The 23818-nt window shown below is 41.7% G+C and overlaps 1 protein-coding gene across 3 annotated transcripts in view; it reads right to left on the bottom strand.

The window, feature by feature from the left end:
* Positions 1-20153, bottom strand: part of afg1lb (AFG1 like ATPase b) — a 98390-nt gene extending 78237 nt beyond the window's left edge. For all 3 annotated transcript variants that reach the window (XM_052024711.1, XM_052024713.1, XM_052024712.1), the window contains exons 1-2: positions 19793-20153; positions 2746-2972 (exon numbers count right to left, since the gene is read on the bottom strand). In XM_052024711.1, the coding sequence (XP_051880671.1) occupies positions 2746-2972; positions 19793-19907 (342 nt within the window). In that variant the 5' untranslated portion in view covers positions 19908-20153. The remainder of the gene's footprint in view (positions 1-2745; positions 2973-19792) is intronic.
* Between the last annotated feature and the right edge of the window lie 3665 nt (positions 20154-23818).

Raw genomic sequence — 23818 nt, 5'->3', positions numbered from 1 at the left:
TGTATCTCAATAAAACCTGCACTCATTCAAGCTAATAGCTTCATGTGACTCATTGTCAAATTTTATTTGATAACTAATGTGAAGAACTGTGGAATGATTTTACTCTGGTAAGGGCATTAAAAAATGTTTTTTTTGTGTGGAAAGAATATCAGGTAGGATAGCAGAAGAACAGCACTATAGGATCATTAAATATCCATCAACAGGCAGCGTGGACCTTGATTTAACTTGAAGAGCATCAATTCTGGCAACTCTGCAAACTCTCACTACTGCTGTAGTGTCAACCTAGTTTTATATCCCATCAAAGAACTTACTCATAGAAAATTCCCAAGGAGTTCTTTAATTCACAGAATTACCAGAAAGTACATTTTTGAAAATGGCATAAACCGAGCAAACTGGTTGAGCCAGATGAAGTTGCAGCTCCCAATTTTCTATTACATTATGTCATAATAAGTAATTATTTTCTTTATTTGCATTAAAGAGATTATAGAAGAGTTAAGAATTATCATAGATATTTTCCTCCTTTTAAGGCAAACATGTCAAAATAAATGTTTCAATTAAATTGCCACTATACTAAAGGCACTGGGATCTGTAAGGGCTTTTTACACGTTAATTTCATGACAGCAGCTTTTTAATTTTCCTTTCTCCACTCTCTTATTGCAACATGCAGCAACCTGTAGAGACCACATATGATCCCTGGACACCAGTAGCATGTTATTAGTCACCTAGGAAATGGACACAGTATATCACAGTTTGCAAAATATGGGTAGCTGAGCATAATGCAATGGCAAATAAAAAGCACAGAAACACTTATTACTATATTTTCTATTTGGCCCATTGAGTCTATGCTATATCTCAGAGCATTCCCATTAATCCACTTCCCATCAATTTCCCTGTAATCTATTCTCCTACCACCCACCTACTGTACACCAGGGTAGCCAATTAACCAAACAACCAGTGTGTCTCTGTGATGTGCAAGTAAACCTGAGCACCCTGGGAAAACCTACTTGGTACAAGGAGCATGTAGAGAGGCCAATTACAGACACCAGCCTCCCCTCCTTGGACTCTGTCTTTACCTCTCGTTGTCTTGGTGCAGCAGCCAGCATAATCAAAGACCCCACCCACCCGAGACATTCTCTCTTCTCTCCTCTTCCATCGGGTAGAAGATACAGGAGCCTCAGGGCACATACCACCAGACTTAAGGACAGCTTCTACCCCATTGTGATAAGACTATTGAACAGTTCCCTTATACAATAAGATGGACTATGACCTCATGATCTACCTTGATGTGACCTTGCACCTTATTGCACTGCACTTTCACTGTAGCTGTGACACTTTACTCTGTACTGTTATTGTTTTTACCTGTACTACATCAATGCACTCCATACTGACTCAATGTAACTGCACTGCATAATGAATTGACCTATACGATCGGTTTGTAAGACAAGCTTTTCACTGTACCTTGGTACAAGTGACAATAATAAACCAATACCAATTGTAATAATCTGGATAAGGGGTCTCAACATTGAAAAATCATGAAACATTGTTGCAAAAAAAAGTCCTTTTGCAATTGATGAGTTAAGGGTAACTGGAGATGCTCTGGAAGAAACTTACAAAAGTGCAGAGGGCAATTAGGCAAGAAAATGGAAATAAAGGGATATCCAAAGAGTCCAGATGGCCAAGAGCTGCAAAGATCACACTGAATTTCCAAATGAAAAATCAATAAAACTGTAGATACTGGAATTCTGAAATAAAAACAGAAAATGTTGAAAATATTAATTGAGAACCTTACCCAGATCTTCCACTTCAACATGTTATTTTTTGGTTCTGCAGCTGCATGATACTGTTCTTGGCAACTGGGAGGCAACATACCATCCTGGAATCACATCTATGACTGTGGAAAAGCCTGTCTATTCCCCTGACTATAGATTTCCCTATATCTCTTGATCTCCTTCCTGAAGTTGCCAATATGGTACAGGATGCGCCCTGCTTTGCCACTTTCTACTTAGATTAGCTCCCTAAGTAGAAACAAAAATAATTTATTTTATTTAATTCTTTAAATATAATGTTGCAACAAAGCCCCTTACTCACTCAAGCCTACACTCCATAGACCCTACACTCAGTGAGGATTGAATGGTGTATTAAAACACACTAAATGCTTTAACAATTTCCACAGACTTGTAATCCGTGGTACAACAAATTCTGACCTGGTTCTCACTCCCTCTTTCTCTCATTTTCTTTCACTCCTTTACACAAACACCTCTTCCCCTTTCAATCCACCTCCTTATGCACTCTGATACTTGCAAACCCAGGCCAGACTCAGCTGTCGACCTCCTTACTGCATTCCCCTGCAATATTTCTCAGGGTAATTCCTCAGGTGTATCCACTCCTGCTGCTTTAGTAACAAAAGGCTTCACTAGTTACCACTCTGCTACCATCCACAAACTGCAGGTAAGGGTGCAAGATTTGCTTTACAAATTTTTTCCAAACATTGCGATCAGCCATTCTGTGCACTGTTTGCAAAGTGAGAAGCTCTTGGTCATGTGGACAGAAAGCAATTTGTGGAAAGATGCTGGGGACTCTTCAAGAGTTGCCTCAGTAGGGCATGTGGGAGTAGGGGAAAGCAACTTACAAGTGCAACCTATATACTGTAATTTACAGTTCTTCAATCTTTGCAACTTCTTAAAGTTGTCTGACCTGCTCACCTTCTGACCCCTGAAATTCTCATATCTCAGCTTTTGACCTCACCTGTGAAAAGAAATTCTGTTGACCAGGATTGTATCCTTTAAGCAATTCATGAAGTCTCTGTAAACACTGCACAACCCTTCTCTGGTGTTCATCGTGTTTTATATCTCCTCGTCTGACCAATGATTCATAGTGCTGCATAGGTCCTTCAAAACTTGGTGCAAAGCCAGAGCCTTTCTGAGGAATTCCTGCCTCGGTAGCAGCGCTGTTTGTTGCTGGCAGAGTGTAACCTAGAAAGAAAGCACAAATGAAACTGATTACTTGAATCTTCAATTTTCTGACAACTACAGTTAAGTATGGGTTATTATATTCTGTACTCCAGAAACTGAGGATAAGCTAGTTTGTCTCAAGATGTTTTTCATATCCTGATTCTCCAGCAGAAAACAAGCAGATGCCCTTTCATTACAACTCATTCCAAATTTCCTTAACCTGTTTCATCATTCAGTAGTTTAGTCTTTCAAGCTTTCAAACTACAATCATTGCCTACAACAGTATGAAAAACTTAAACTGAAAAGGACACCCGGGCACACTCTCAAATTTACTTTCTGGCTCAGATGCTACCTTAAGACATGATCCTAAGTTTATTTTTGAAAAGCTACTTGAAAAATTGACACATTCACATTGTATTTTTCCAAAAATTACAATCATTATTGTCTAAACTTAAGACAAAGAATGTGGCAGTGGGGAATGGAAGATTCCCTCTCAGAATCCTTCTATTAGATCATAAATTGGTCAATTTGGTAAATTGGTTTATTATCATCACATGTACTGAGGAACAGTGATAAACTTTGTTTTGCATGCCATCCATATAGATCATTTCATCACATCAGTACATTGAGGTAGTACAAGGGAAAACAATAGCAGCATAAAGTGTTACAGTTACAGAGTAAGTGCAGTGCAGGCAAACAATAAGGTGCAAGGCCATAATGAGGTAGATTGTGAAATTATCGTACTAGGGAATTGTTCAATAGTTTTATGACAGTGGGATTAAAGCAGTTCTTGAGCCTGGTGGTATGTGCTTTCAGGCTTTTGTATATCCTGCCCAATGGAAGGGGGGAGAAGAGAGAATATCTGGGGTGGGTGGGGTCTTTGATTATGTTGATCATGTGTGCCAGGTCAAGAAACGCACAAGTTGCAGAGAAAGACAGACTTGTTTTTGACAATCTCAGGACATTCCAATCAATAAAGTACTTCTGAAATGCATGCACAGTTATAATGCAAGAAATGCAGCAATTGGTTTGACAGAGAAAATGACCCATTCATCTGCCTGAATTCTGTTTACTGGGACAAATATTAGCTAAAATACCATGAAGGTCTCCTCTGTTCTTCCTGGAAATAGTGTCATGGGAATTATTGCATCAATCCAAGAGGACAGTGGATGCCTGAAACACTTCCAGCAGTGAAATACCCTCTCAGCACTGCACTGAAATATGTATATGTCTGGATTTTGTGCTATGTCTGGAGTGAGTCTTCAATATACAACTTTGAGACTTGGAGGGAAGAACAAGATGAAAAACTTCCCAAATAATCCCCTCAACTCGCCACATAATGCATCATCACATTAATTTTTTTTGTAAGATTGTCAACTAATGGTAAGCCGGAGGAGGTTTGGAGCAGTGAGTGCATACTCATGACCAACTGAATTCAAAACACTCAAACTACTTTCACACATCTAGGTTGGATCACATATTGGTTCAGATAGGGTCTAACCCATATTACTAACAATCACGTCAGCAAAACCAGACAGCAACAATTAAATTGTAAAATATGTGTACCCTCATCATAATTCACATTCTTCAAACAAAAAAAAATACACATTGCCCTGATACCCAAAGCACTTAATTCAGATCATTAAATAAGTTGTTTATTTTAAGCACTGGAAACTCTTTGGAGTAGCATTTATTTCAATTAAGAGCACCAATATCATAGAGGATGGCCTCATGGGGTTAAGTAATTTGGAGAAGTTGAAAATATAGTACACTATCTAGCTGAGCAAGTTGGAGTACTAGAAGGATGAACTACAAATGGGCTGAATGGCATTTTCTCACTGGACTTCTTACCTGATTACATAGCAAGATGCCAACCAGATTGTTGAAATGTGACAACATTTTCAGTTTAAACCACTTAAAGCGTATGCTGCATATTTGGTTTGAAACTGCTAGAGTTAAGATAAAATTGTTAATCAAAATCCATCAATAACTAATCAATTTTCAAGTAGCTACAGCAGTACTATTAATCAAATCAAAAAAAAATTATTTGGAGCCCCTTGCCCCATGAATAGATTAGCATCTGAATAGCATTGACCTTTTGAGTTAATCCTTAAATCCCTTCTCACCTATTTTGAAATGTTTCTATAATACCTCTTTATTTTATTCCTCTAAAATATATCTACCTCGGTTCATATGAAATTTCCATATTTATTTAAACTTGTTTCTACTCATTCTTCTGGTATGATATGCTTTCCATTGCTAAATCCTTCAAGGAAACATTCAAATGCCCCCTTTCAAGGGCCCCTTTGTAACTAACTGGTGTGAAGGGCCGCTTTATCTAGACAGACATACAAAACAAATGTCAGAACTAGCTAGACTCTCAAAACCTGGTAAAGAAATAATCACACTACTCAGCACCTCCCATGACCATCCTACCACCCCAAAACACAGTTGTTGAAAACTAGTCCTGTTTTGAATCAAATTGGACAGTGCAGAACTTTAAGCTCAGAGTAAAATTCACCATTATAACTCAATGAACTAATGAGAAATTTTATTGCAATACCAGTTCATCATTAAGCTTTTCAAAATGACTGGTAAAAGTCCTAAAACCTACAGCAAAGTAATGTTAGGAGCAGAATTAACTGTTAAATCGCCAATTGATTTTAAACCAATCCAGAATTCCTTGGAGGAGGTAGGAAGTAGCAAAAAAAAGTTATTTATAAATGAACAAAATTAACATCTATTTATACACTCCTGGCATTTCAAGAGTTCTCTCTTCAGGGTGTAATCATGCTTAAGAGCTACTATTACCTTAATATATTTGATCTTGCTTAAGAATCAAAGGAGCAAATCAAAGCATCAACCACATTCTTTTGTACTAATAAGAAAGACAGCAAATTTGAAAGGAACTATTTGTATTGCTGGGTAAACTAATACACCCAGATACCAGAAGATACCAAAATGCCACTTGAACATTTGCACCAAAGGAATGTAGTTGATAGTTTTATTCACACACCAAGACAGGTAAATGTGTGGTGGATTATTCATAGAACAAGAGGTCTCAGGTGTCAGATTTGAGCCAGGTTATGAGCATCTCAGGTAGGATCATATTGGAGCTGGTGTAATTGTCCTCCATATTGTTGGATTGGAGGAGTGGAAATGTTTTTGAGAGAGCACAGAGTAGAGAGTCGTATCAAATACCATTATTCCTCTGAAAGGATATCTTATGATCTCTACCAGTAAACAAGCATGTATGCATAACAGGATTAAGCCCAAAGAAAGGCTATTTAAAATTATGAAACTGTACACTGTTTGGGGGTGATATGGACGGATGACAACTTGAAAAATCAACTATATAGAGCACCAGTGTCTACAAATGAGGCCTAGGATGGGCCCGTCCACGTGTAAGCCTTTGCAGAGTGAAGAGATGTCCCCTCAGAGCCCCCGTTGCCGAGACCCCAAATCCCGGACCCCACCGGAGCTCCCGACGATGAGACCCGACTTACCAGAGCGCCCGACACCAAGGCCCGACCTGTGAAGGATGAGTCCCGAGGCCCAACCCGACGAGAGACCCAACCCGAGGGAGCCAAGTCCCAATCCGAGGGAGCCACGTCCTGACCTGACACGAGGCCGAGGCCCAACCTGACACGAGGCCTAACCCGCCGGGGCACGACACTGGGGTCCCTCAGGATTGGAAGCCCGACCGTTGAGAGCTTCAAGTTCCTGGGAGTGAACATCACCAATAGCCTGTCCTGGTCAAATCACGTAGATGCCATGGCCAAGAAAGCTTACCAGCGCCTCTATTTCCTCAGGAGGCTAAAGAAATTCGGTATGTCCCCTTTGACACTCACCAACTTTTATCGGTGCACCTTAGAAAGCATCCTATCTGGATGCATCACGGCTTGGTAAGGCAACTGCTCTGCCTAGGACTGCAAGAAACTGCAGAGAGTTGTGGACACAGCCCAGCGTGTTATGGAAACGAGCCTCCCCTCCTTGGACTTTGTCTATACCTCTCGCTGCCTTGGTGAAGCAGCCAGCATAATCAAAGACCCCACCCACCCGGGTCATTCTCTCTTCTCTCCACTTGCATCAGGTAGAAGATACAGGAGCCTGAGGGCACATACCACCAGGCTTAAGGACAGCTTCTATCCCACTGTGATAAGACTATTGAATGGTTCCCTTATTCGATGAGGTGGACTCTGACCTCACGATCTACCTTGTTGTGACCTTACACCTTATTGACTACTTGCACGGCACTTTCTCTGTAGCTGTGACGCTTTATTCTGTACTATTATTTTTTTTTATTTACAGCGTGGTAACAGGCTCTTTTGGCCCAACGAGTCTGTACTGTCCACTTTAAACCCCAAATTAACCTACCCGTACGTCTTTAGAATGTGGGAGGAAACCGGAGCACCCTGAGGAAACCCACGCAGACACGGGAGAACATACAAACTCCTTACAGACAGTGAAGGGAATCGAACCCCGATCGCTGACGCTGTAATAGCGTCGCGCTAACCGCTACGCTACCGTGCCGCCTGTACTACCTCAATGCACTCTGTACTAACTCAATGTAACTGTACTGTGTAATGAATTGACCTGTACAATCGGTATGCAAGACAAGTTTTTCACTGTACCTCGGTACAAGTGACAATAATAAACCAATACCACAATGGCCTCTCTCAGTTTATCTGCATTGCAATTCTTTTAGCACCAAATTAATTGACAAGCAAGAGTTCATAAATCTGAATACTGTGAAACTGAGGTTTAAATCCAAGGACCATATTGCCCCTGTACTACATTATTTTGCAAAAATAAAGTCCCCACCACATAAACGTTAGATCAGGTGCTTCGCTGACAAAAACAGATTGGATGGATTTTCCTGATTTCAACAATGGCTTTGCTGGGCCTGTCATAATTTATACCAAGTATCCCATCATCTTAAACTCTCCAGTGTAATCAATCCCTAGTTAAACAGCAGTAACTAAAGGATCATAACAGAAGAAAATAGTTCTGTACACCAACTACTAAAAATGCCTTTCCTTTTGGTATATTGGCTTTGGGAGAAGCTCAGTGAATACTCAATAAGGATGCTTTAGTTTCAGTTCATTCAAAACTTGATCACCACTGACTCCACTTCTTTATGTGAAAATCTTAAAACAATGAGAGTGAAATACCAATGAGCAATCACAACTTTTTCCATAACTCACTGTATTCATTAACTTTGTTCTAGTATTCTGAGGCATGGTCAAATTTGGCATCTGAAATCCTACAGACTTCTAATTAATGGCAATTTGAATGATAGTGTTCTGCACTTTTCAACAAGATAACCAAATTAAAATTTTAAAGATAGCTTTTTTCCCCCATCATGTTCAATTCCAACTTTCCAATTTTAGAAAGCACCACAGTTACATTAACCTATACCAAATGCCTGGTACACCAAACCAAATTGCACTGTAAAAATGATGCTATGTAAGAAGCAGGATACAAGATAAATGTCCTTACAAGAAATAGAAGGAAATTAGAGTCAGCCTGCTCTTTTATACTGCACTCTGCTCAACCCAAAGGCAGCATTTCCATGATCTGGCAAGGAATTGTCCATGGTAAGGTTTGTGATTAAGTAAAAGTTAAAAGGGAGGAGGAGGAAACAAACATCATAAGAACATGGCAAAATCCAGCTGCAGGGAATGCCACTTTAAATACAGCTTCAACTTCTCTAAAGAATAGTTCCAAATTATTCAAATACAAACAGTGTATTTTTAACACTTAGTGCCACAGCATAACCAGTTACTTGCTCCAAACACAGCGTATCCAGTAGTTGATAGCAAAATAATATGTACACAAATGCAGTTATTAACAAAATGAAAATGAGCCTCTTTTCAAAACTCTAATCAGGAAAATGACTGAACTAAAACAACATTAAGGTATTTCTCAAATTGACTGCAGGTTCTCTAAACATTACAGAGCTCTTCAGAAAATTCTAGAGATTTCCAGCTATAAAGCTTTAATTGAATTAAATATCATAATTCAATATTTTGCAGTAATTGTTTAACAAAATAAATGCTGGAAAAAAAAGTCAGCAGGTTGGGTAGCATCTGTGGAAAGAGAAACTGAGCTAACTTTCCAAACAATAACATAGCATCTTTTACATCTTTTTAGCATCTTTACTTTCTTAGGAGGTTAAGGAGTTTCAGCTCGTCACCAAACACTCTAACAAACTTCTACAGATATACTGTTGAAAGTATCCTGACTGGTTGCATTATAGTCTGGTACGGCAATTTGAATGTACAGGAACGCAAGAAGCTGCAGAGAGCAGTGGACTCTACCCAATACATCACGGGCTCTTCCCTCCCCACCATTGGTAGGAGGAGCTACCTCAAGAAGGCAACATCCATCATCAAAGATCCCCACCATCCGGGCCATGCCATCTTTTTGCAGCTACCACTGGGCAGGGGGTACAGAAGCCAAGTCCCACACTACCAGGCTCAAGAACAGAAACTTCCCTTCAACCATTCAGTTTTTGAACCAACCGGCAAAACCCTAATCACTATCTTAGCAACGGCTTTTTTTTCATTCTAATTATTCTTTCTTGAAAAAATTGTGTTCAGTTTAAAGTTTTCTTGTGAATGCTGTTTATATGATGCTATGTGCCTGTGATGCTGCTGCAAGTAAGTTTTTCATTGCACCTGTGCATACACATATTTGTGCATATGGCAATAAACTCAACTTAACTTGACGACGATATTCAGCAGCTCTGTTTAACATCTCAATGAAGAGATAGCCTCTCAGGCAATGAACTCCTTCAATATGCTGTAGAACACTGCAAAGCTTAAATCATTCTGATTGAAGGGTGAGTGTGGCACAGATCAGTCAAGTTAGTACTTAAGTGTTTTCTAAATAGCAACATATACAAATAGATGCACAACATAGCAGATAAAAAGTTCCAGACTTGTAGGTCAGCAAAGCTTACCTTTTGTTAACAAATTAAAATAACTTTGTTTTCCATCAACTGAAATGGCAGCATTTCATGGAGACACAAGAGAGTGCAGATGCTGTTATCTGCAACAAAAAAACAAACTGCTGGAAGAACTCATTGGGCCAGACAGCATCCATGGAGACAAAGGGACAGTCGACATCTTGAGTCAAAACCATGCACCAGGACTCAATCGTGATTTTTCCTTCAGAGGTGCAAGTAGTAAATATAAATATTTTTGTTGCTGGATGTCATTTCCCTCTTGGAGCCAAGTATCTGTAAATTCTGTAGCTCTCATCCCCATCTCCAACCGCAACCTGAATGAAAGGTTGGCAGATTCCCTGGAGAGATCGTGTAGGCAGCTAAACATTATCATATGCGTGATTTCTTTGATGTTTCCATTGATTTCCAATGAAATTATAAAGGACTGGAAAATGTCTGCAGAAATTCTCCATAATTATGTCTTGCCAAGGTATAGGCTACGCTCTCTATTCCCCTCACCAACCTTATCCCACCCTCACAGATCCCAATCCCTACTTCCCTCTACTCATACAATTGCATCCCCTACCTCCTAACAAATGCTTCCTATACACTTTCTTTGGATAGAGGGTCAGAAAGCAAGTCTTTCTGACACTCTTCTTCCTCCTCCTTTTCTAATCCCGGTGCAGGGTCTCAACCCAAGGCATCAGCTATCCCTTTGCCTCCATGGATGTGACCTGGCCTACTAAGTTTGTCCAGAGTTTGTTTTTGCTGGCAACATTTCATAATATCTACAGGATGTGATTGTTATTGCCATTTGCTGAGAAAAGCAATTGTAGCAATTACTAAGGAATATTGGCTCAACTGTGGTAGATTACCTTGGGATAAGGTGTACTGGCACTTGAACAAACGATCAGGTGAGATGGAGGGGAATTCCTCACTATAAATCGTGAAGAATCTACTAAACTTCACAATCCTTCATTGATAACTTTTCCCCATTAACTGGGAAAATAATTAATTCTCAAAAGCTTTCCTGAAAATATCTTTGTCCCATTTGGAAAAGTGTCAATATGACTTCAAAATAATTCAAAACACTATTTTCAGGTTGGCAGATTATCATCAGATAATCAGGTTGGCAGATTATTATTATGTTACCAAAGAGATTGGGATTAGGACTTTGACTCACTATTTAAGTAAATGATTTGGATGACTGTCTTGCAATATCTCATACAAATAATAAGGTCAAGAAGGCCACATGTTAAATGAAAAACAACAAAGCTCTGGGGCAGACAATGCGCTGATGACAAAAAACAATGCAGGAAAAGAAACTGCGAGAACTCAAAGAATCTCCAAAGGGATATGGACAGGTCAAGTGAGCAAGCAAGTGGCTGGCCACAGGAGTATAAACTGGGAACACATGAAGTAGAAATGAGGATTGCAAGCAATTTAGTGCTCAAGTACACTAATACTAGAAGGTTCCATGACCTGATCTCTTGATTCTAATCCCAGAAAAAAATTATTAAAAATTTAAAATCCTAAACTCATATTTTAAAAACAGAACAACTTGCTCAAGTAATAGATTCAGTATATGATGCTCACTTTCAGATAATTCCAGAACATGCAATACAAAATATAATACCAAAGGTCTGAATAAAATCATAAAATTTCCAATATTAAGACACTTTCAAACTTCCAAGCTGTTGGATGGAAAAAAAATGATGGTTCTCTCATGAAGTTCAAGAAACTTTGTCCTTGTTCTTTCCACAAAGGTTATTGACTCTTAACCCTGTCTCCTGAAACTAATATTGTAGGAATCCACATCTACTGGTCAACCTAAGTTTCTTGTCATTCATTTTGTTTATGTTCTATAAACTGGATCTGGATTAGGAGAAATGCATGGCTCCAGGGTTCAAATTTTATATGATGTTGCTTCTGAAGTACAATAATCCTCTCCAAAAAGTGTACTTATAGCCGCTTCTGTGCTTTTTTGTTGTGGCAACTGTTTGATTATCTCAAAACTGATTGTGTTCGTTATCCAATTGTTGGTTCCAATGCTGTCAGTAGATTTTCACTTGAGTATTTCACTCTCTCTGTCATTGCTACCATTCAGGGGATCAAGAAATTTCAGGTGCATGTGTCCTGAGTCCAATGTTGAAGCTATTATTGCTACTTGCTGTTTCAATATCGAGAAGGAGTGATCCACCTTTGCAAAGTATGCCACTGCTATCTTGAATTCTGTCACTTTATTGGACTCTTCCCCAGCCAGCTTAGGATATTTAGAAAATAGTGAGAGTAGACATTAACTTTTATCCTTTTAATTCATTATATACTCAGCTCAGTTTTAGCACAGTAGCAAAATCCTTTGGCTTACCTTCCCTGAAATACGCTCACCAGATATCATACTAGACTGTGGTACCACACAATATGCATTATTGTCAACTCTAAACAAAGTATTTAATGCAATGCCTAAGATTCAAACTGGCCCATTTTCAATCATTCTGCTGCATCCGTGGAAAACTGCTAGTAAGCAGAAACCTCATACTTAAGGTAGCACACAAACATTAAATCCTAAAATGTACAATTTTAGGTGGACTTAAGTACTCAAACTCACCTCAATATGAAGTTATTCAATTGGCTGGGCAGAATAGAAAAACAAAATACTTTAATGGGTGATAAACCAGTAAATCCTTGTATACAGAGGGATCGTGGTGTACTGGTGAGACAGAAAGAGTAAACATGCAGGTTTAGCAAGCAACCAGAAAGCTCGGTGATATACTGGTCTTTATTGCAAAGGAGGTGGAATGCAAAAGCTTATAAGTCAAGCCAAGATTGTACTAAGATTTGGCAAAACCTCATTTGGAGTGCTATCCACTGTGCAATACATTTGGAACCCTTATGATGTCTCACAGAAAACCTGATGGGCTCCTAAGCAATGGGTGCTGCAGACTGTCCTCACAGTACTTGGTTTGATGAGAATGAACAGATCCAAGAGCTAATTAACCATAAATGCAAAGTGCTTGTAGTTTGTAAAGTCAAACATGTCAGGGGTGGGGGAGTAAAACAGCTCTATAGGCAGCTGAAGGTGCAATCCAACAAAAAAAACGTGACCCAAGAACAAGTGACGGGTGTACAAAAGCATAGGAAATACAGCATTGACTTTTCAGCATTATTAAGACCACTTATAATATACATACAATAGCCTACTCTGCTGAGACCCCAAAATGGAGGAGAGCTCATAGGGAAGCATTCAGTGCCTGCTGGAAGAAGCATTTTGAAAAGTTCTGCAAATGAAATTCTGCCCTTGGCACCAGTGTTCTTAACTCAGCCTCACAGCACGCTATCCTGCCAGCCATGCCACCACCTCGACCTGACAAGAGGTCAAAGCGGTCATATATTAAATGAAAAACAACAAAGCTTCTAGGGCAGACAATATCCCTACTGAAGTTCTAAAACTTCACAAAGAGGAACTCCACACACAAATTCATCTCCCAGGTGTGGTAAAAAAATAGGCTAGGAGTACTAACAATGCTATAATCATGACCATTTTCAAGAAAGAAGTCAAATTCAATTGCGGCAACAACAGAGAGGCCCTCCTGTTGTCTGTCATAGGGAATGAAATATCAATGCAAGCATCCTCCTTAACTATCTCTTCCCAGTGACTGAAGAGCTACTCCTCGAATGGTAGTATATATTCCATCCATCAAGAAGCACCTTGCAACAGTTCCAAGAAAACTGCAGGGAGCAACATCAACAAACGTACATGGCCTTCTCTGACCTCACAAACGCCTGTGACTCTGTCAATTTAGTGGGACTGTGGAGAATTGTTCTCAAATTTGGCTGCCCACAGAAATTCATTTCCATTCTATGCCTGCTACATGATGGTATGCAGGCCTTGATTCTAATCAACACGTCTAACACAGACTCAATTCCGGTACAAAACTAGGGTAAAGCACAGATGTGTGATCAATCCAACTCTTTTCTCAATCTTTCCTTTCGTAATAATCTCTACCAAGTTTCCCACTGGAGTGGAGTTAATCTACATTTTGAAAGGGAAACTGTCCAAAATCTGGTCACTACAACTTCATTCATAAAGCAGCAGTATGCAGATAACATTTGCATTTGTACACATTTGGATGGCGAGCTCCACATCTGCATGGCGAGCTCCACATCATCATTGATTCATTCACTGAAATGTACAAGAGAATGGGCTCCTCTACCAACCTGCCCCCGTGGCACAACACCATCCTCCGACAAGATAGTTCCATTCATATGCCTGACATCAGATTGCAAATCAGGAACTCTACTCCAAGCTCTGTCATATAGCCAGAGTACCATGAGCGCAGAAGAAATGTTTCAAATATATTATCAATGCCTCCTTAGCAAAAGTATAATATTACTACTCGTGTGTGAGGAATCCATGGTGCGACTTATAAAAAGAGTATCAGGGATTGCACTAAGAATCTCAAGACCTTGGAAAATGTGAACCACTTTCAAATCTCAGGCACCACCCCTTAGCAAGGGCAGAGATCACTGATGAAATTCACCACCACCTCCAGTGCGCCAGTGCAGCTTTTTACCATCTGAGGAAAAGAGCGTTCAAAGATCAAGACTTCAATCATGGCAATTTCAGTGGGCAGCAGTGATCCCTGTCCTCCTGCACACTTCTGTGATGTAGACTATCTGCAGAAGACATCTCCAAGTCGCCAATGCTGTCCCTGCAAAATCCTCCATATCCACAAGCAGGATAAGTGAACCAAAATTAGTGTCCTCACTCAGGCCAACATCCATTTCATCAAGGCTGAAATTACATCCAATCAATTCCTTTGGGTGAACAACATCATTCATATGCCTGACATCAGACTGCCAAATCAGGAACTCTACTCCAAGCTCTGTCATAGCGAGAGTACCATGAGCACAGAAGAAATGTTTCAAATATATTATCAATGCCTCCTTAGCAAAAGTATAATATTACTACTCATGTGTGAAGAATCCATGGTGCGACTTATAAAAGAGGAGTATCAAGGATTGCACTAAGAATCTCAAGTCACTTCGTAGGGATCACATGGAAACCCAGTAAAAACAGTGGAAGGATCATATCACCTTCCACACTACCCACCCATTCATAGAGTTCAGAGTTATACAGCACGGAAAACAGGCCCTTCAGCCCAACTGGTCCATGCCAACCAAGATGCCCATCCAAGCTCGTCCCATTTGCCAGCATTTGGCCCATAACCTTCTAAACCTGGTGAATTTCATCGGTGATCTCTGGAATGAGTTGCCATAGGAAGTGGTTGAGGCAAGTATGATAACAACTTTTAAGAGACAGTTGGACAGGTACATTATTTCACACACCCTTTGTATAAAAAAAAATTGCAAAAGTTCCTATTAAATCTTGCCACTCTCACCTCAAACCTATGCCCTCCAGTTCTTAATTCCCCAACCCTGGGAAAAAGACTGAGTACATTCACCCCATCTATGCCCCTCGTGATTTTATACACCTCTATAAGATCACCTCTCAGTCTCCTCTGCTCTAAGGAATAAAGTCCTAGCCTATCCAACCTCTCCTTATAACTCAGTCCCTCATCCTGGCAACGTTCTTGTAAATCTTTTCTGCACTCTAACCTGTTTAATAACATCTTTCCTACAGCAGGGCAACCAAAACTGAACACAATGCTCCAAGTGTGGCCTCACCAGCATCCTGTAGTACCGCACCATGACATCCCAACTTTTATACTCAATGCCCTGACTTATGAAGGCCAGTGTGCCAAAAGCCTTCTTTACCACCCTGTCTACCTGTGACTCCACTTTCAGGGAACCATGTACTTGTTCTCAGAGTTTCCTCTGTTCTGCAACACTCCCCAGAGCCCTGTGAAAGTCCTATCTGGACTGGTCTCATCAAGCAGCTCAGAATCCATAGAACTGAAATGCAAAAATGTTATTCTTGACCCAAAGGACTGAAAATGAAACAGTCTTTTATTGCAAGGTCCCCGCAGTTCAAAAGTTTATAAGTCCAGTTGAGATTTTACAGGAGACACAAGAGACTGCAGATGCTGGAATCTGGAGCAACAAGCAATCTGCTGGAGGAACTTAGCAAGTCAAGCAGCATCCGTTGGGGGGGTGGGGGAGTAAAGATTTGTCAACATTTTGGGTTGAAACCCTGCATCAGGAGATGTTACAGGATTTTGACAATATTTCATTTGGAGCAGTATAAACAGCTTTGGTCTCCATTCTAAAAGGAGCACATACTTCCCTTGGAGTCAGTGCAATATAGATTCACAAGACTTATTCCTGCAAATGAGATGCTTAAAGTTGCAACACCTAGCTTTACAGGGGTTTAACTATACAAAATTTTGACAAAAAGCCACAGAAAGGAATTTGGGCAGGTGACCTAATGCTTACTCAAAGAACTAGGTTTTAAGGAGCAAATTAAATGGAGAGAAATGGACTGGTTTAATGCAGAAGTTCCAGGCATAGAGCCTTGACAGGTAAAAACACAGGCATCGATAGTTTAAGGAAAATTGTGAAACTGGAGAAACAGTAATAGCTGAACAAGGACTATAGCCTAGTGACAGTGTTCGTTGTTACACAGATCAGAAGGTGAAGGCCGTGGAAGGATCTAAGGTCAAAGTGGAGCTTATTGTCATATGCACAAGTAAATATACAAGATAAGAATTTTGATACCAAGTAAATACCAAGATAAGAATTTTGAACAGAATCATCAAACCGCTTTGATAATGGGTTCATGTTTAGTAAGTATCAAAGTACCCATAAAGAAGCTGTGTTTACTTTACAGTTCTCAAACAGCAAAAATTGCCTGCTCTCACAACAGAATCAGAAATGCTGACTATCCAACCGGGGTACATGAAGCAAATCTATTAATGCAAAACTTATTTACTCAGTCATGAGAATGCCTTTCATCAAAACACATTATTCTTGAAATAAGATGAACAGGTCACACTAAATAACCTGGGACACAAAAAATTCTGCAGATGCTGGAATCTGGAACAATACACAAGTGCTGGAGAAACTCAGCAGGTCAGGCAGCATCCATGGAGGGAAATGAACAGTCGCTGTTTTGGGCCGAGACCCTTCATCAGGACTGGAAAGAAAGAGGGCGGAAGCCAGAATAGGATTGTGGGGGGAGGGGTAGGAGCACCCGCAGGCAGGGGAGAGGTGAGTTCAGGTGATGGAGGATGGTAGGTGGGTGGGGGAGGGGGCGAAGATGTAATAAGCTGAGAGGTGATAGGTAGAAGAGGCAAAGGGTTGAAGAAGAAGGAATCCTGTAGGAGAGGGCAGTGGACCATGGAATAAAGGACGGAGAAGGGGAAGGGAGGAGAGGAGATGGGCAGATCATCAAGGGAGGGGAAGGGAGCCACAGGAATAAGGGAAGACAAAAGAGTGGTGGGGGGGGGAACTAAAAAGGGGTGGGGTTACTGGAAGTTAGAGAAATCAACGTTAAGGCAATCAGGTTGGAGACTCCCAAGGCAGAATATGAGGTGTTGTCCATCCAGCCCACATCTGGCCTCAACGTGGCAGTAGAAGAGGCCGTGGATAGACATGTCAGTATGGGAGTGGGATGTGGAATTGAAGTGGGTGGCCACCGGGAGCTCCTGGAAGTTGCAGCAGACAGAGCAAAAGTGCTCGACGATGCGATCACCCAATCTGCGTCGGGTCTCACCAATGTACAGGAGGCCGCACCGGGAGCACCGGATGCAATAAATGACAGCCTCAGACTCAGAGATGAAGCGCTGCCTCACCTGGAAGGATTGTCTGGGACCCTGAATGGTGGTGAGGGAGGAGGTGTATGGACAGGTGTAGCACTTGGTGTGGTTGCAGGCATAAGTGCCAGAGGGGTTATCAGTGGGGAGGGACGAGTGGACATGGGAGTCGCGGAGAGAGCAGTCGCTTTGGAATGCGGAGAGAGGGGGTGAGGGGAAGATGTGCCTGGTGGTGGGATCCCATTGGAGGTGGCAGAAGTTGCGGAGAATGATGTGTTGGATGTGGAGGCTCATGGGGTGGTAGGTGAGGACAAAGAGAACCCTGTCCCTATTACGTTGGGGAAGGAGAGGGTGAGGGCAGACATGCAGGAAGTGGAGGAGATACGGGTAAAGGCAGCATTGATGGTGATGGAAGGGAAACTCCGGTTACTGAAAAAGTAGGACATAACTGATGTCCTAGAATGGAAAGCCTCATCATGGGAACAGATGCAGCAGAGGCAGAGGAACTGGGAGAAGGGGATTGCGTTCTTGCAAGTCACAGGGTGGGAAGAGGTGTAGTCAAGGTAACTGTGGGAGTCAGTGGGTTTGTAGAAGATGTCTGTGGTTAATCTGTCTCTGGAGATGGAGACAGAAATCCAGAAAGGGGAGAGAGGTGTCAGAGTTGGACCAAGTGAATCCGAGGGCAGGGTGAAAGTTGGAGGCAAAGTTGATGAACTTTACATTGATCACCATCAATGCAGCCCTTACCCACACATCTGCCCATACCCCCTCCCCCCCCTTGACACAATAGGGACAGGGTTCCCCTTATCCTCACATACCACCCCACGAGCTTCCACATCCGACACATCATTCTCCACAACTTCCACCACCTCCAATGGGATCCTACCATCAGGCACATCTTTCCCTCACCCCCTCTCTGCATTCCAAAGGGATTGCTCTCTCTGCGACTCCCTTGTCCACTTGTCCCTCCCCACTGATAACCCCCTTGGCACTGATGCCTGCAACCACACCAAGTGCTACACCTGTCCCTACAACTCCTCCTTCACCACCATTCAGGGTCCTAGACAATCCTTCCAGGTGAGGCAGCGCTTCACTTGTGAGTCCGAGGCTGTCATTTATTGCATCTGGTACGGCCTCCTGTACATCGGTGAGACCCAACGCAGACTGGGTGACCGCATCATTGAGCCCCTTCGTTATATTTGCCGCAACATCCAGGACCTCCCAGTGGCCACCCACTTCAATTCCACATCCCACTCCCATACTGACATATATATCCATGGCCTCCTCTACTGTCACATTGAGGCCAGAAGCGGGTTGGATGGACAACACCTCATATTCTGCCTTGGGAGTCTCCAATCTGATGGCCTCCACATCTATTTCTCTAACTTCCAGTAACACTGCCTCTTCTTCCCTCTCACTCCACCTAACCCACCCCTCACTCCCCCCTCCTCTCCAGTCCTGATGAAGGGTCTTGGCCTGAAACATCGACTGTTTATTTCCCTCTACGGACGCTGCCTGACCTGAAGAGTTTCTCTAGCACTTTTTGTGTATTGCACTAAATAACCCGACACCAGCTCCGCACAAGTTATAGAAGTTTGTGCCACTTAGGAAGCTTATAGTTTCCGTTTCATTGAGAATAATCCTACTTCCTGACTCTTAGCTTCACTGCTACTCCAGATACTCTTTAACTACACTGAGTACTTAGACCATAAGATATAGGAGCAGAATTAGGCCATTCAGCCCAAGGAGTCTGCTCTGCCATTCAATCATGGCTGATTTTTTTAACCCCATTCTCCCATCTTCTCCCTGTCACCCTTAACCCCCTCACCAATCAAGAACCTATCAATCTCTGCCTTAAATACACCCAATGACTTGGCCTCCAACAGCCCTCTGCGGCATTGAATTCCACAGACTCACCGCCCTCTGGCTGAAGAAATTCTTCCTCATCTCAGTTTTAAAGGGTCGCCCCTCCAACACTCTCCTTTCAGGCAAATAAATTGCAGACCCCAAGGTTTACACTTGTCGACGAGAAGGTGGTGGTCTCCATCACCACGCTTTAAACAGCCGAGTTAGGGCTCTTTCCAAATCTTTCTCTCGCCGCGTCCTCCAGCCGGACGCCGACCCCGCCCGGTTACACCTTTGGCCTTTCTGCAGCTGACTGCGATCACACTCACCCTTCGTAGAATGAGGGCTGCTCAGCCGCAGCTTGGACCTGAACCACCGGCCGCCGCCGTTCAACAGACCGGCCCAACGGCCGATAGCAACCAAGGGCGTCCTACCCGCCGCCATCTTCACAAGCGTCAACAACAAAGAACTTTATTTCAACGCACAAAACTGAGTTCCTCCGGCACTTTGTGTCCGGATTGCAGCATCTGCGGCCTCCGGGAACTTTCCCTGTGGGACTGAGGAGCACTGACTGCTCAGCGCGGTCTCTTGCCCTTTGAGGGCAGCTTCTGGGGTGGGATGGGACAGTCTGAATACTTGTGTTCTCGGTCTGAGAAAGTGATAATTATTTGTTAAAACGAAAGAACTGGATTCTGTTTTATTGACGCCGAAAAGGTTAACATTTCAGGTCGAAGACCCTTCGTCAGAACTGTTCTGTTAACGTTAAGTCTATTTCTTTGCCCACAGATGCTGTCTGAAATGCTGAATGTTTACAGAATTTTCTACTTTTATCATAAATATTGACTAACTTGCTGTTATTGTCACTTTGCCTGGTTAGAAATCTGAAACAACAGTTTTTTTAAAAAAATAAATTCTCACGGGAGACCACACAGTAGACTTCTTTAAAATTCTGAATCTTCCGGTGCGATAGAAATGCACAAATTTTGCGAATAATTCTATCCGGTATAAAAATTGCTGTAATGGGAACCAGCTATCAAATAACTGTTCACTGCTCTGTTGAACACAGGGTTGCTTTTTACAATGATGAGCAAAAATCCAAAATTTAGGAAAGGGTTTACTTTTACTTAAGTTCTCTACAACAATTTGTTTGTGGCTATCAAACTACTCAGTCATGCCTTCATCACCAGCTTTGCCCCTAGATTTTCATCCCAGTGGGTTCCCAGCACTGACCTGCAGTTTTCCCTTATACTCTTTCCGAGTTTATTCTTGAACCCTTACTGGGGTACGACTGTAGTCAAGGTTCACAGAGCAGCATAACCCAGAGCTCTCTTAAAAGTTTATGAAAACTTAGTAAGCACTACAACTAGTATATAAAGCACTAAAAATAATATAAGATACTACAAGAAACTACAAAAGAGCTAGAAAATGCCTTCAAAGTTATGTAACATAAAAATATACAAAATGCTGCTACAAGATATAACCTCTCTATTCTACATCACTGGCCAGGTCCCTGCTATTCATTAAGCATGTCCTGCCCCAGTTAAACTTCCCAAAATGTAACACCTTGCCTTTGTCTGGGTTAAATTTCATATGCCATTTCTTGGCCCACTTTCCTAGTTCCTGTTGTAATCTTACATAACCTTCTTCACTGTCTACTATAGCACCAATTTCAGTGTCATCCATAAACTTATTGACCATGCCAACTACATTCCCATTCAAATCCTTAATATAGGTGACAAACAACAGAGAACCCAGCACCGATCCCCACAGCACACCGCTAGTCACAGTCCTCCAGTCTGAATAATACCCCTCCACTATCATCCTCTGCCTCCTTCCACCAAGCCAATTTTGTATCCAGTTGGCAGGCTCACCCTGGATCCCATGTGACCTAACATTCCAGACAAGCCTACCATGCAGAACCTTGTCAAAGGCCTTGCTAAAGTTCATACAGACAACGTCTACTGCCCTGCCCTCATCAATCCTCTTGGTCACCTCTTCAAAAAAGGGAATGTGGGGAGAATTTAAAAGATGGATTAATGTAGGATTAGCATAAATGGTCAGCATGGACTCAAAGGGCCAAAGGACCTGTTTGTGTGCTGTGTCACTCTATCACTCTACAACTCTAAGTGTGGCCATCTTTCCTCCAATAGGATTTAAAGGATTCCTACCATTAACATTAAAATGGTTGATGATTAGTTTCAAAAAACATCCTCTGTGAGTTTGGCCACAGTACAGTATCCCTACTCATCCTTCTGAACCTATCTCCAGTCTTTGATATGGTTGGGTGCAACTTTATGTTCCTTCTGACAGTCCATCTGACTGCCGACATTTGCTTTTCTTTCTTAATTACAATTGGGTCTTTTTTCTTGTCAGAGAGATCTGGCATTCACACTGTCTAAATTAAGAATGTTTAATTCAGAACTGTATTCAGAACTGTTAAGTTTAGAACTATAAGTGCACAATCCTTCTAGAAACTCCCTCCTTTAAATGAATTGATTATCTGCATGTGGTAATGTATTCTCTTGCAGATATACATATATAAAACAGTATAACTGGTCAAATCAATTATAACACAATAATTAAAGCAGCATTTCATGTGAAATGGCTTATCATGCCAGTTGTTTTGATCTCCCTCCAAGAAAAGGGGAAAAGCCACAGACATGAAATCTGAGTACATAAGCCAAATTGCAGATTTCTAAGAACAATTTTCACATGCAACCATGATTATATTCATAGTTCCAAAGTTAGCATAATTTCACGAGTCATTAAAAAGATATATTATTGTTTCAAGGTAAAGTACCAACCAGAAATTGAGAGTTCAAAATCCATCCAGGATAGTAACTTGTGAAAGTGAATTCACAAAATAACCATAAGAGCTGCTATATGTTCAATGTATAAGAAATTGGTCAGTAAGTATATTGTATGCCATACTGGCCATCTAAAATAGGAAAGGTTTTAAGACCATAAGACATAGGAGCAGAATTAGGCCATTCAGCCCATCAAGTCTATTCCACCATTCGATTACGGCTAATTTATTTCTCCCTCTCAACCCCTTTCTGTTGTCTTCTCCCCGTAACCTTTGATGAACCTATCAACCTCCACTTTAAATATACTCAATGACTCGGCTTCCACAATCGTCTGTGGCAAAGAATTCCACAGATTCACCACCCTCTGGCTAAAGAAATTCCTCCTCATCTCTGTTCTAAAGGGATGTCCCATTATTCTGAGGCTGTGCCCTCTGGTCCCAGACTCTCCCACTGCTGGAAACATGCTCTCCACAACCACTCTATCCAGGCCCTTCAAATTTCGGTAGGTTTCAATGAGATCCCCCCTCATCCTTCTAAACTCCAGCAAGTACAGGCCCAGATCCATCAAACACTCCTCATACATTAAACCTTTCATTCCTGGGATCATTCTTGTAAACCTCCTCTGGACCTTCTCCAACACCAGCACATACTTCCTTAGATATGGGGCCCAAAACTGCTCACAATACTCCAAATGTGGTCTGACCAACAGCTTATAAAGCCTCAGCATTACATCCTTGCTTTTATATTCTAGCCCTCTCGAAATTAATGCTAACATTGCATTTGCCTTCCTTATACTGACTCAACCTGCAAGTTAAACTTTAGGGAATCCTGCACTAGGACTCCCAAGTCCCTTTGCACCTCTGATTTCTGAATTCACTCCCCGTTTAGAAAATAATCTACGCCTTTATTCCTTCTACCAAAGTGCATGACCATACACTTCCCTGCACTGTATTCCATCCACCACTTCTTTGCCAATTCTCCCAACCTACTCCAAGTCCTTCTGCAGACTTCCTCCTTCCTCAACACTACCTGCCCCTCCACCTATCTTTGTATCATCCGCAAACTTGGCCACAAAGCCATCAATTCCGTCATCCAGATCATTGACGTATAACGTGAAAAGTAGGGGACCCAACACCGATCCCTGGGGAGCACCACTGGTCACCGGCAGCCAACCAGAAAAGGCCCCCTTTATTCCCACTCTTTGCCTTCTGCCAGTCAGGCAATGTTCTATCCATGTGAGTACCTTTCCTGTAATACCATGGACTCCGATCTTGTTTAGCAGCTTCATGTGTGGAACCTTGTCAAAGGCCTTCTGAAAGTCCAAGTAAACAACATCCACCGACTCTCCTTTGTCTATCCTGCCTGTTACTTCCTCAAAGAATTCCAACAGATTTGTCAGGCAATATTTCTCCTTAAGGAAACTATGCTGACTTCAGTCTATTTTGTCATGTGCTTCCAAATACCCTGAAAACTCATCCTCAATAATGGACTCTAACACCTTACCAACCACTGAAGTCAGGCTAACTGGCCTATAATTTCCTGTCTTTT

The sequence above is a fragment of the Pristis pectinata genome, chromosome 10, assembly GCF_009764475.1.
Source record: "Pristis pectinata isolate sPriPec2 chromosome 10, sPriPec2.1.pri, whole genome shotgun sequence".
NCBI classification, from domain to species: Eukaryota; Metazoa; Chordata; class Chondrichthyes; order Rhinopristiformes; family Pristidae; genus Pristis; species Pristis pectinata.
The sequence above is the reverse complement of the archived record's forward strand: the minus strand, read 5'-3'. Positions and strand labels throughout refer to the sequence as shown.